Here is a 15,066-nt window from a genome sequence, read left to right as displayed (position 1 = left end):
GTGCAGGCCATTACAACCTAAAAAGTGAGGGCGAACACTATAGATGCCTGTGATGCTTCATTACCCGATGAGCTGAACACCTTCTATGCCAGCTTTGAGAAGAAGAACCAAACAATGCCTACTAGAATCCTTGCAAAGGCTAAGGATCCTGTAATATCTATCTCTGAGAGCAACATCAGAAAATCATTCAAGTGGTTGAATATTTACAAGGTGTCAGACCCTGATGGCATACCTGGCAGTGTACTGGAGATCTGTGCTGAAGTGTTCACAGACATTTTCAACCATTCTTTGCTGCATTCAGAGGTTCCTACCTGCTTCAAAAGGGTATCATTCATCTCAGTGCCCAAGAAGTGTACTGTGAGCTGCCTCAATGGATATCGCCCAGTAGCACTAACTTCTACTGTATTGAAATGCTTTGTGAGGCTGGTCATGGCTAAAATTAATATGTACCTAAGCAAAAATCTGTATCTGCTGCAATTCACCCATCATCACAATCGGTCCACAGTAGATGCAAGATTGCTGGTTTCCCACTCAGCTCTGGATCACCTCAAAAACAGCAATTCATACATATGGCTGCTCTTCATCAACTACAGCTTGGCTTTCACGTTGCAGCTAGTTTAACTGACCAAGTCTTTTGCCTGCGTTTTTACAGTTTCTGTACCCCTATAGAGTGCTATGGCTTTTTTCCAGGTCTAGATTTGGCTCTCTTAGCAGTTTTTCCCTTAGACTATTATCTGGTATACCACACACAAGTCTGTCTTTTAACAGCGGGTCAGTCAGTCAATCCACCAAATTCACACATTTTGCTTCTGTTTCTCAATTCAGTCACACACTGATAAATACTTTCTTCTGTTTTCAGTATACATGTGAAAAATCTGTGCCTCTCAAACATCACGCTATGTTTAGGTATGCAGTATGCCTCAAACTGTTCCATTATTTTTTTCCAGTTTCAATTTGTCTCCTTCAGCGGCAAATGTGAAGTTATTATACACCTCCAGGGCTTCACCACCCATGACATAAAAGAAAACCGACTCTTTATCACTTTTATCATCACCTCCACCTACCACTAAATACAATCCAAAATGCTGTTTAAATCTGTTCACATTTTCAGCCACGTTACCTGTTAGCTGAAATTTCACTGGTGGATGTAATCCTTCCATTTTTCACTTCATTACCTTCCCTTCACTGATAAATTGCTGACTTTAGATTTTCCCTTTTAAAGTAATTCCTTCTAAAATCCTTCATCTCAATTCTGACACCATGTTTCATCTTGTATTCGTATGTATGAGTTCTTGGACAACAAATGGATGAAGGAAAAGGTTATTTACTTTAAAGTTGTTGTAAACAGCACCATGAGGACTGCCATGAGGCTACAACCCTCTGTACAGATCTGCATACTGTGTGTCCTGTTCTCTGTGTCAGCCCCCTGCTGGCAGCCAAGTCTAATCAAACAGTAACTATAATCAAGGCCTTGCTAGTGGCCATGAAAATATGATCACTATCATTATACCCTCTTCACTCTGCTACCATCAGGAGCCTAAGACAAGCACTCAGCAACACAAGGGCAGCTTCTTCCCAGCTGCCATCAGATTTGTGAATAATCAATGAAACAAAGACTTTGCCTTACTTTTCATGCACTATTATTTTTATTTTTTTTATTTATAGTAATGTTTTAAGATGGTTATCATATGTATGTTTGCACTACGACATTACCGCAAAACACCGAATTTCATGATTTATTCATGACCATAAATTCTGCTTCTGATTATAGTGAGAATTACTTAAAGCCCAAGTCCTGTTGGTCATATTTCAAGAATGTTGAGAAATACCATACTATGTGATGCCAAGGCTCCAGTATCTTTTTCAGTCATTACCAATTACATTGCCTCAGGGTGTTTGGGGAAAGTGGCTAGAATCTCAATGGAAAAGATAACTTGGGATTATAAATTGGGGGGGGTTAAAATTACCTGACTTTAAAAAGTATTATTGGGCATCCCAAGTGAGATTTATCACCTCACTATTTGAGGGAGAAGGGGCCCCAGCATGGACGCAGATTGGAATGGATTTGTTAGGTGAAGAAATAGCCAAAGAATTTATTTATTAATGGAATGTAAAACTTAAAGAAAATGATAATCCCGTCCTAAAGTATGTACTTCATTCATGGAAAAGGATAAAACAAGGTATTGGGTGGAAGGTGGGGATATTCCCCAAAATGCCCCTGATTCAGAATAATTTTATACCCTTGACTCTGGGTAATAAGATCCTGGACACCTGGTGCCAGGGGGATCAGGTGTATTGAAGATTGTTGTAAAGGGAGGCAACTGATGTTATTTGAGCAATTGAGAAACCAGTATAATTTGTCCAACAGAACATTCTTCTACTATCTGCTAATAAGGTCTTTTTTGAGAGAAAAATTGAGACTAGCAATGGCCCTCCCTGAATGTAGCAACATGGAGATTCTAATTCAAAAGGGGAATGTGTGTAAATTTATTCTTAAGATGTATTACATATCAAAAATGACGGTCTGAAACCAGCCCTACAAAGGTCGAAGGAGAGATGGGAGTCGATAGACAAAAGACAGTAGGTGCTGGAATAGGCCAGCACCACCATTTTTCAGATCATGGCTGATCATTCACTATCAATATTCATCCCCAGCCTTATCCCCATAACCCTTAACTCCCCTGCCCACAAGAGCCTTATCTAACTCTTTTTTGAACATATCCAATGAATCTGCCCCTACCACTCTGAGGCAAAGCATTCCACAGATCCACACTTCTGGGTAAAAAAATTTCTCCTCATATCTGTCCTAAAGAACCTCCCCTGTATTCTTAAACTATGCCCTCTAGTCCTAGTCTCTCCCAACATTGGAAACATGTAATCCGATTTCACTCTGTCTAGCCCCTTGATAATCTTGTATACCTCAATCATGTCTCCCCTCATACTTCTAAACTCCATTACATATAAGCCCAGTCTTTCTAACCTTTCAGCGTATGTCAATCCTGCCATCCCGGGAACTAACCTTGTAAATCTGCGGTGCACTTCCTCTAAAGCAAGTATGTTCTTCCTCAAATTTGGGGATCAGAACTGGACGCAATATTCCAGGTGAGGTCTCACCAGGGCCCTGTACAACTGCAGGAGGGCATCTCCGCTCCTATATTCCAATCCCCTCTTTATGAAAGCCAACATGCCATTTGCCTTCTTCACATCTTGCTGAACCTGCATGCTAGCTTTTAGTGACTGGTGTACAAGTACGCCCAGATCCCTAGGTTGACTCCATTTAAATAGTACTCTGTTCTCTTAATACTGCCTCCAAAATGGATAACCTCACATTGAACTTCATCTTCCATTCTACTGCTCACTCCCCCAACCTGACCAAGTTCCTCTGCATTTTCCTGACATCCTCTTCACCCTTTACACTGCCACCCAATTTAGTGTCATCTGCAAATTTGCTCACGTTGTTAATAATCCCTTCATCCAAATAATTTGCATAAATGATAAACAACTGATCCCTGTGGTATCCCATTCATCACAACATGCCATCCTGAAAATGACCCATTTATTCCAACCCTTTGCTTCTTATTTCTTAACAAATTTTCTATCCATGACAGTACCCTACCCCCAATACCATGCTTCTTGATTTTCCCTACTAGTCTCCTGTATGGGACCTTATCAAAGGCTTTGTGGAAGTCCAAGTACACCACATTCACAGGCTCTCCCAAGTCCACCCTCTTTGTCACATCCTTGAAAAATTCCAGAAGGTTAGTCAAGCATGATTTTCCCTTAAGGAATCCATGCTGACTTGAACTGATACTATTATTTCTGCCTAAGTGCTCTGCTATTTCTCCTTTTATGATAGATTCCAATATCTTCCCCACCACTGATGTCAGGCTGACCAGTCTATAATTTCCTGTTTTCTCTCTCCCTCCCTTCTTAAAAAGCGGCACTACATCAGCCACTCTCCAATCCACAGGCAGGGCCTGTGTCTGGACAGTGTGACGAGGATTGTCAACGCCAGATACAGGATGGTGCAGTCTAACTTCCTGCAGCAGTTGTACCTTACACCTCAGAAACTGTACAGATCAAAGTCTGAGATTTCGGAAATGTGCTCTAGATGTGGTGTTGTGGTAGGAACTTCCATCCACCCTCCCTGGCTGTGCTCAAAGGTGTAATGGAAGATTCTAACCTGATGTTTTAAACTTGCAGCTCTGGGTTCTGCAAAACTGAGAATCTAATTGTTTTTAGAATCAGTAGACATAAGCAAAATTCCACTGAGGGGCCAGAGATGCTGTTATCTGAAGAAAGGACATCTGTGTACCAAGAACATTTAATCTTCCTGCTTGTTTTGGTCACAGACTGTCAGAGGCCTAGCCTTGATGCAAAATAAACCATTGTATTCAAAGTGATAAGCTGAAAATTATGTTATTCGATAGAAACCTAGCATGCTAGCTTGCTCGCTTATCTTTCTTGCTGTGCTGGGAATAGGTGCTTGGGTAAGCAGTTTTTGGGTAATATAAGCCATGGTCCCGCTGCTGAAGTTTGAGACTCTCCGAGAGGTGGCAACATCTCTCAGCAAGAAGAAGAAGAACTTCTGGAGTCCAGCCAACGTCCCGGTCAGGGGAGGTGGAGAAGCTGCTACCGGCGCCCTGACAACCTATTACAAGTGTGCAATCGTTGCCTCGCTTCAGCAGTTGGGACCAGTCCAAGCGTTGATAAGTATAGTTGGGAAGGGCTTGCATATTGTCGTGTGAAATCAGCTTTTGAATTTGTAATAAACATTTGTATAATCTGAACTGCTCTCAGTGTGTGTGTCTATTTTCTTTCAGTAGCTCAAACACTGTGACCAATCTAAAACGAACAAAATGAGAGGTATAAGTTTACCCAAGACAAAAGGTGAGACCTTTTTGGGAAGACCTGGGGATATTCTTTAAAAAAATTACAAGAGTGGATTTTCCACAGGACCCGGAGCTGTTCCTCTTGGGGGATATTGGAGAAGTGCAGTTTAGACTGACTAAATTCCATATTTCATTCACGAAGATTGCTTGGGTGATATCCAAGAAGTGTATAGTGGTTTCGTGGAAGTCCGACTCCCAGATAAATACCGCACGATAGAATATGGAAATGCAGAGTTGTCATCCCCTGGAGAAAATCATGTATAACCTACAGAGGAAACTTGCAGTACATTGGTTCTCGGAGAGATTGATTTCCCCCCTTTTAAATAGGGATAAGGTTAAAATTACCCCAGTGTGGCCAGAGGTGAGATTACGGAAATGAGACTTGTCATAGTCGACGCACCTGCCCTTTTCTTTTCAAGTCCTTAGATTTTCTTTTTCTTTTGAGTTTCTTTCTTTTTAGTGTTTTCCTTGAATGGCGTAGCCATTGTGATTTCTTTTCATCACAGGTCTTAATTGGGGTCGTATACCCCACGATGAGAGGGATCGAGATAAGTTTTTGGAATGTACTCACTGCGGTGGGTGGGAGAAGATGTGTTGGGACAAATACAGACTTTGGGTATGCATATGTACATGAATGGATTTGTTTATTGGATTTTGTAAGTCTGAAAACTAAAATAAAATATTCAAATAAAATAGGCTGCTATTTTACTGATGTGTTATTTTGCTCTGAGGTTTCAATTATTAGTGTAGAAACTTCAATCCAAACCTTTAAGTTGCAAAAATTACTTATTATTTGTTGGCATCATGCACAATAAGTGGCATTAAAGCATTCTCAGAAGTAAGAGCAGAGGTGCCAATGAATGAGCTTCAGTGAACTGAATAGCTTTTTAATCCAACAATGTGTAGGTTCACTGAAACTTGGCAGTGAAATGAAACAACCTTCGCACCATTCCACCAGCCAGGCAGTATTAATAGAATCTGTCATTGCACCAACTAAAATTGATTTAATTAAGCAAAATTCTCTTGTGCCTTTGGAACATATCTTTGGACCGTTTATTCAATATTTCCATAGAGTTTAAGAATTACAATTTTATACTGGATTCTCTCCTAGTTCCTTATGGGAAATTTGGTTTTAACTGGGAAACCCCTTGTTTTCCTACTTTACTCTCAGAATAGACAGCCCAGTCCCTTTTTCATTTTTTCCTTTTATATTTTAGATTAGTTAGAGGGGATTTTGCAATAAAAATTAAAGTTTTTCTTTTTTTCTTTCAGTTTTACAAGAGGAGAAGAAATTTATGGTTAATATATATTTGTTAAATACTAAAATGTTATTTTCCTTACACACTTGTAAATACATAAATAATACTCTCATGTATATATGTTCGATATAACTCAATAAACAGAGTGAAAAAGAAAGGAAAGAATTATCTTTTGCTGTAAGCATTAGACTTGCCTCCCTCCACAGATACATTGTGTGTTTGTCTGAAGTGTGTGCCTGGAGTGGTCATTGACTTGCTGATGACAGGAACCTCTCATTCACACTTGCGTAGCTATTGTGAATGAGCACTTGCCTGGTTCCCAACATCTGATCAGCAATGTAAGGAGTTTGTACATTCTCCCCATGTTTGCATGGGTTTCCTTCAGGTTCTCCAGTTTCCTCCCACCTTTCCAAATGTCTGGGGGGGGGGGGTGTGGGTTGTCGGTTAATTAGCGTATCTGGGCGGCACAGTTACATGGGCTGGAAGGACCTGTTTCTGTGCTGAATGTAGGTCTTTGTTTGTCTGTATTAATAAATTCCATAGCATTAAAGCTAAGTACTGAGATTGTGCAACTTTTGTTTACTGCAGTTATTATGTTGTAATCATTCCTCAACTGACAATGTGCCATGCACTAAACCTTTATCTTAAGTTTACACATACAGTGTTGTTTATGTGAATTTAACTTTTAACGTCTGTCGTCACTTTGTTTGATTCAAACCAAAACCAAGTGCAAAGATCCATAAACTTGATGCTAATTATGAGGCATAAAGGAATTAATCCCATTTGCTTTGAAATTGTAACTAGTCTGATGGAAGGCTGGTGCAATAATGAAGCAATATGTGAACCTGTCCCAAATTGCACAGGGACAGTGTTTGGTCAGTTAGCCGTGAACCCAGCAACATTTTACAATCACCCCTTTTGATTCTGATCATGGTTTCCCTCACAACTTGTACCTGAATGGTTCGCAGACATTTTACACACAGCTGGGTGCCTCGTTTAGACTAAATATAAATTGCAGATGTGCTCCTGTAGCTGTGTTATTTCAGTTTGGGGCTAATAGTTTATGGAGTTTTAAGTTTAAGCACCTCAGTTCCAAGAGTTGCCTTTTGCTTTGTATTAAACTTTAAATTTTTTTTGGCAAGTTTCAGTATAATTTAGTCATTGATGTTTTGAAATATTTTTTGACGCTTCCCCCCTCGCCCCCACTCACTGAATATTTTTTTTAATTTGACTTTCAATCCCTGGCTCCCACTTCTTGGTTCTGAAGTTTGCTGGGTAACATGACTGTGTAATGAGCAATTAGAAGGTGAATAATGATGTACTGAAATGAGTGGATGCCTGGTCAGTGACTCTGGCCTCCTGCCTAAGAAACTGCAGGCTCAAGCTCATTGTTGCACAGCTGAGTGATGTGGCACAATGACAATGTTCTACAGTGCTTTTCAAGCTTCCAAGTTTGATTGCTGGTGCAAGTCATCAAAAGAAAATCATACGGTTTTCTTCATCCACAGTCGATTTCAATATCTCCCTTTAAAATGTAAACAAGATGCTGATGAAGTATATTCGTACCTTCGTGAAGAACTCAAGCCCGAAACATTGGTTATCTATCTTTATCTTTGCCTTAAAGTACACTGTTTGACCTGCTCAGTTTCTCCAGCGTTCTGTTTTTCCTAATGATTTTTTTTGTTGTCGTTGATTTGAATTTCACTCTCCGTTCTCCTACTTTTCCTTTTTCTCCTCTCTTCTGAATTTTCACTTCTGCTATTCTCTTTTCTACTTTTAGCCACTTTCCTTTTATTCCTCATTTTTATTTCTCTTTGTCCCTTCCTTCACTTTTTCATGTTGATGGAATCGAATTGTGTATTGTCACATGTGCCAAAATTCAATGAAAAGCTTTGCTTTGTGAGCTATCCAGGCAAGTCACCCCATTCTTAAATATTACAGCTCGTGCAATAATAAAACAAAAGCGCAGCATGAATTGTTGCTGGAAGTGCAAAGATGCAGGACCTAGTAACACGATGCCCTGCACAACATATAGGGAAAAGTACAGTTAAATTGTGCATGGGCTTCATCCTTTATCATTGAGAGATTCATTCCAGAGCCTGATAACACCAGGAAAGGATCTGTCCTTAGATCTGGAGGTTTATGATTGAAGCTCAAATATCATCTGCCCGACTTAAGGGGGAAAAAAGAGTGTGATCACGATGGGATGGGTCCTTAAATATATTGGCAGTTTTCCCAGGGTACCATGAAGAACAGAAGAAGTCAATGAGAGGAAGTTGGTTTGTATGATGGCTGAGGTGCATTCACAACTCCATAGAATAACATGGTTAGTTATTTTTGAGATTAAATAACAAATATTTTCTCATCACAAGTTACCTCAATTTCTGCATTGCAGTCACAGAACCAATCTGAATGGGGAAACAAATCTAGGATCAGATCTCCTTATCAAGGGCCACCATTGAACATCCATGTTGACACTTCACTGTTCTCAATACTTGGTACAATTTATAGGAACAAAGTGCGTTGGCCTAATGATGCAAAAAAAATGCTCTTGATATTTCTTTCGAAGTCTTGGATGAGTGTATATTCCATTATCTGTATTTTCAAAGTGCAGCTCTTGATTGACTTTCAATCCCTGGGACAGATGGTGTGTCCTGCTATGACAACTGCTCATGTTGATTATTCTCGATGTATCACGAGAAACACCTTTCCGCAAAATGTGAAGGTCATGCCTGCTTACAGCTGTTGGGCCGTGTCGAGTTCCACTCTATCTTATAGATGGCAGATGTTTTGTGATACTCGACTGGTGTTCTCTTGATTTCTTAATTGCTAGGAGCATTTTTGGCTACAAACATGGCCTGCAGTTTAGAAAGATGAATTCTTAGAAATTACACTTCATCTTTATCAAAAAGGTACTTGTGGTGTCAGGTTTACTTATTTGCAAATCAGAGGAAAGGAATTTAGGTCTGGTATTTCAATCTTGACACGTTTACGTCACCCTTTTGTGAATAAAAGCTACTTTCACTGTCTGTAAAGTCACATAGACACCCTGATACTAATCCTGATGATTTCAGAATGGTGCACAATTAGTTTTATCATCTTGGGAGGTCATTTTTAACGTCGTCTTCTCTTTGAGAAACTAATAAGGGATGGTGAGGTTCAGAATCAGAATTTATTGTCATGAACATGCCACAATATTTGTTGTTTTGAGGCAGCATTACAGGTGCAAAGTTGCTATAAGTTACATTTTTTACATCAATAAGTTAGTGCAGAAGATGAGAAAGAGAGGTAGGGCTGGTTTTATACTGTTCACTATTTTACTCTCCATTGAAGTCAATGTTGGGCAAAGGGAATGTAGCGGTTCAACCACAACCATCAACTTCAAAATACAACGGAGGGAGTTTTTACTTAAATCCAATATTATTTTTTAAATATAGAAAACAGGTTGAATACATTGGGCACTGTCAAATTAGTAAAGTTGAACTTCTGTGGACACCACCTTTTCTCTTCCCTTCAATCACATAAGGTGGATTTGAGCAGCTGGAGTTGTACAATTGGTGGTTGTGATAACATCAATAAAAGCTTGTTGTAAGTGGATTGAATAATGCTAACACTGAGCTGCTCTAAAAATTGTAACCTCCTTAATATTTACAGCAACATCTCGTGTTTCGCACTGAGCAGGGTTATGTAGTACTGCATAAAAGCAGCAGTTTTTCATGACCAAAATTTAGTCTGGTTTTTATTCCAGAAACTGGAAATTTCCTGGAAGTGTTGGACGGCAGTCGTCAGATATCTCACACTCGCAGATTACAAGCAAAATCAGGAGACCTTTCAAGTAAGTATTTCACCTATATTCTGCTGGAAGACAAAAAATCAAGAAAATAGATGACAAATATTAACAGTTATCGTCAAATGAAAATGTGACTTTGCAATAGTGCAGACAGTCCTTTTGTGGTGTCAGAACTATCCACAATTAGTGTAATAAGTGGAGGTTCATGAGCCTGATAGCTGTTGCAAAGGAACTGTTGAACCTAGAGGTGCTTGTCTTTCGGCTTTTGGACCTTCCACCTGAAGGTAGCAGTGAGAATATGTTGTGACCTGAATGATGTGGATTCTTTTTGATGTTGGCTACCTTTTCTTTAAATTTTTTTTCAATCAACATGGAGTTACAATACAAACAAAATCAAAGAAGCATCGCAGATATATATATATATATATATATATATAATAAAATACCAAAACCGAACGACATGTTGATATACAAAGAAGGATCAACACATTATCACAATTATCAAATTCTGCACTATTGCTTATAAATACAAAATTACACACTGTGCCGATCCTTTAAAAAAAAAGTAGGTAATGGAAAAAAAGAGAAAGACTCCCCTCCTACAAAGGAAAAGCAAAAAAAGAAAAAGAGGTAATATTCGCTCATATAAAGTAACAAAATCATCTATTTTCCAAAAGCATTAATGACATACAGATGAAACTTTACGTGATTCATCCAGAGCTGACTTCCTCCTTTAAGGGACAAATGTCTTGAAATTGACATCGCTAGGTATACTGGAGATAGAATATCTTAAATAAAAGTTCCAAGTTCTTAAAAACATGTTGTAACAATTTCTGAGGTTGTAAGTAATCTTCTCCAGTACAAACACAACTATGCATTTCCAACTTACAAAGAGTCAAAGTCAGTTGGGAATCCGATTTCCAAGTAATGGCTGTGCATTTCGGCCACTGCTAAAGCGATTTTAACAAAATTCAATTGATATTTCGGCAGCCTCATTTTAGGTCTTATATTTGCTAATTTCCCCAATAAAAACAATTCTGGCATCTGAGGGAATTGAATTCTGGTAATTTGTTCCAGGAGATTCCCCATATCTTCCCAGAAGGATCTCACTTTAGGGCATGACCAGGTCAAATGCAAAAAGGTCCCTATACCTTGACCACATCAAAAGCATAAATTGGATAATTCAGATTTCAAGTTATTTAATTTTTGCAGAGTAAGGTACAGCTGGTGCTAAATATTGCATCAGCCCAGACCTTATTAATTGTATTGTTCGTGCTGCACTGATATAGGTCAGACCAGCAAAATGGATCAATTTCTATACCCAAATCTGATTCCCATCTCTCTCTTGGCTTATCTAGTCTTATCTTGGCTTATTTAGGGGCTTCTGCCTGAAGTAAGAAATACATTTTTAACATAAATTTTTGATCCCCTTTTGAACCAGAGTCTCTATTTCAGTACATTGTGGAAAGGCCAGTGCTGGACTTAATTTATCCCTTAGATAAAGATCTTAACTGAAGATACTGTAGTAAAAAAAAATGATGTATTTAAAACACCAAATTTATTCCTGATTTGTTGAAATGTCATAAATTGTTCCTACTCAAAACAATCTTTGATATATTTGTACCTACTCTGGGACCAAATTTCGAGAATGTTATTATCAATTGTTAACAGAATTAATTTATTTTGAGCTAAAGGCATTTTGGGGGGAGAGGCCTTCCCTAACACCATTTTTACCTTTGAAATTATTCCAAATTGTAATAATATGTTTTAGTAAGGGGGCTGTTGGCTACCTTCTTAAGACAGATGCATTCAATGGATGGGAGTTTGGAGCCTGTGATTGACCTGGCTATGTTTGTACCCTCTGGAACCTTCTGCATTCCTGGGCAGAATTCAAATTCCCAAGCCAAGCTAAGATGCAACTGGTCAGTATATTTTTCACAGTGCACCTGTAGAGGTTTGATAAAGCATGCACCAACATATCTCGGACTCCTTAGGAAGTAGTGTGTCCCTTTCACTGTTGCCTCAATGTGCTGAATCTAGGAGTGGTCTTCTGAAATATCTTCCAGGAGCTTGAAGATTCTAACTATTTCCACCTCTGTCCCATCAATGTGGACAGACCAATTATGGAGTGCAAAATTTGGAGAGAGGGATAACTCCACTAAACAAGTCTATGTATTTCAGATGGTACATTGTTTGATTACATGGGGAAGTGAAATCATTCAAAGTATTTGGAGAGAAGGAAACAACGCCACCAATAATGTTATAATACAATGCATTGGATAAGGACAGGAAAGGACTGAGCTTCTTTCAACTTGTACTTTCCATTTCATGTTTGCATATTGGTTTAATACAGTACATTTCTGGTTATCCAAAAAAACACTTAGCCGAAAATCTCAGTTGTCCAAAATAATTTTTGGCGGCAACAGACAGACGCTGAATGGCTGGATGCCAGCTCAAAGAAGCAGGCTGGAATCTCGAGCCATCAATGGGCAACTGGAGGAAGTTGGCTGGTCAGGCAGCACATGGGGAGATGGTTCTCATTTCAGATAACTCCCTCCCCTCTTTCTTTCCCTCTCTTCTTTATTCTCCACTGTACTTCCTCAAAGAGTGCAGCCTCCTGGGCACGAACAGAGACCATGGGCTCCCAGGCAAGATTGGCGATGATGGTGGGGAGGTGTCGAGGATCAACAATGGCAGTGGGGTGGTGTCTGGAATCAGCAACGGCCAATACAAATATTCTGATACTACTAGGTTGCTTAAAGCCATTTCTCAGTTATCTGAAAAATCAGGTTAACCAAGAATTTTGGATAATCAAAAACCTACTGTATTCCAAGAATTGTTTTAATTTTGGGATGTAGTGTAAAAGATCTTCAAATTCTTGCTATCATTTTCTTTGATAGAGTATTTACTTTGATATTTTGTTCATGGCTTTCAAAATCTTACATTTGGTGAATATCTGAAGAACAGATGGAAGATTTACTACTCGTGAAACCCAGGCCTATGCAAATACTTTTTCTCTGGTGGAAGTTAGGTTCTGTCATTTCCAGGTTTAATTGCCCACAGTGAAACTAGGCTGGCTACTTTCCATTGTACATTTTGTGTATTACAGGTACACTATCCTTTATCCAGAACCCTTGGGGGACAGAATGTTCTGAATTTCAGATTTTTCTGGATTTTGGAAAGCTAGATTTAAGCCCACCTGAATTGTGCTGCGGTATCTGCTCCCACCCCCTTCCAGTCGCGCTGCCAGTCTCTCCCCCTCAGCCGCCCAACTCACGCTGCTGGTCTCTCGTCTTCCCAACTCACGCTGCTGTTCTCTCCCCCTAACCCGTCCGACTCGCACTGCCGTCTCTCTCCCCACTTGCCGGATTTTGGATCTTTCTGGATTTTAGATATCCAGATAAAGGATCGTGTACCTGTACTTTGTCGGACTCTGGCTTTACCCTACCCTCAATTTAGTTTATGTGTCATCTGAGTCCAGCGTGCTCGTTGAATGAAGTGATCGGAGAAGGTATTCGGTTCAACAATCAGTTTATTATACAGCACAAGAATAAAGCTTAACAGAGCTCTGGGTCAGTCGTTAGTTCATAAGTGACCTGCACAGTGAGCTATTCCCCAAGACTGACCCCTATTGTCCAGTCTGCTCAGTTTATTTCGATCCAAATTACCATACAGAACAAAAGTTGCTAGATTTTTTACATAAAGTATATCACCAGCAATTTCCTATTCTACAGTTTATCTTGAGTGTAGACCTCTTATCTTAAATCCTCAAGATCAGACCATCCTATTGTTTTGAACAGAAATCAATTCCTACCCCAGATATTTCCAATCATCGTTCTGTTCCTGTCTGGCCAATTTCTTCTGTTCTCCTTAACACCTCCTCATGCATTAATCTTCTTCCTAGACTGGCTTTCCATTCCCTTTGTTTCTTACAGGATACCCTTTGTTCTGGTCTGCCCTGTGTCTCCTGTGCTACTCAACACCTCCTTCAGTTGAACATTCCTCCTAAATCGTTTCATCCATTTCCTCTCCCTTGTATTTGGGAGCAGACAATTCTACCCCTACTGGACTCAGCCAACTTTGCTCCATGCTGTCATTGCCACTTAATTACATTACTCTTTTCCCTTAACCATGAAGTAAATATAATATTGTTACATAGTCATATTGTAAACATGAAGTAAATATAAGATTGTTAAATAGTCATATATTCCACGATGTTTTAACCCCTAGATTCCAACAGTCCCCCTTTTGGTCTTATGAAAATGAGACCAACCTCCTGTTACCTTATTAGACCGAGACCTCAGGAGTTATTGCAAGGACTGGCATCTCCGACCCCTTGGTGTCATTATACTCTTGGGAGGGCAGTAGGGACAAATGCATGCTTTGGGATTTGGGGATGTCTCTCTGTGAAAAAGGCACTGGAGGCAGGGAAGGATGCACGGGATCAGGATCAAAGTCAACACCACCACTCCAGCAACTAGCACTGCAGTCTGTATCCATCCACAACCTCCTGAAAACAAATTTCCTAGCCATGCGCTGCCCAAGGGTCGCCAGGTCTGAACCAGGACATGAGCTAATTTGCGAATGCCTGAAGAAATATCCTTTACTGCTTGCCCATTGTCATCGATTTTTAAACAACAATTAGTGAGATTCAATTTCCCACACACTCCCCCCTCCGTGGCTAACAAATAGTCTAATGCTAAGCGGTTTTGAAACACCGTGGCCCTAATCTGTTGCTGCTCTTCTGCCAACAGATCAAGGCCCGTGGCTGTGTTATTGGTGATAATTTCCAAAATAGCTTGTAAACGAATCAGACAGTTTAACATGTAAAATTGGGGTTCGATACCCCCAGGACCCATCCTGCGCCCAGGTGGCAGGTCCGTAATAAGAAATAATGCGCTCTGGAGGCCAGTCCTCTCCCCACTCACCGATCTTTAAATCCCTCTTCTGATGGAGCCCCTGATATACACGCTCAGCTAACTGATGGGAGTCATTCTGGGGTAAAAGCACAACTTGTGGTTGAATGATACCTATACAACACGTTCTCCTCCAGTCTGGTTCCAAAAAAGTGTACGCCATATTCCCACAAATCCAATATAGTCCCTCTGGAGCAAATCCGTGTGGA

The 15,066-nt window shown here is 39.9% G+C and overlaps 1 protein-coding gene across 4 annotated transcripts in view; it reads left to right on the top strand.

Moving 5' to 3' along the window:
- The window catches only part of emid1 (EMI domain containing 1), a 383,223-nt gene that overhangs the window by 169,114 nt on the left and 199,043 nt on the right, over window positions 1–15,066 (top strand). For all 4 annotated transcript variants that reach the window (XM_069932905.1, XM_069932904.1, XM_069932907.1 and 1 more), the window contains exon 4: window positions 9,900–9,986. In XM_069932905.1, the coding sequence (XP_069789006.1) occupies window positions 9,900–9,986 (87 nt within the window). The remainder of the gene's footprint in view (window positions 1–9,899; window positions 9,987–15,066) is intronic.

Source organism: Narcine bancroftii, chromosome 4 (genome assembly GCF_036971445.1).
Source record: "Narcine bancroftii isolate sNarBan1 chromosome 4, sNarBan1.hap1, whole genome shotgun sequence".
Taxonomy (NCBI): Eukaryota; Metazoa; Chordata; class Chondrichthyes; order Torpediniformes; family Narcinidae; genus Narcine; species Narcine bancroftii.
Note: the sequence above shows the minus strand (reverse complement) of the source record. Positions and strands in the feature narration are given on the sequence as shown.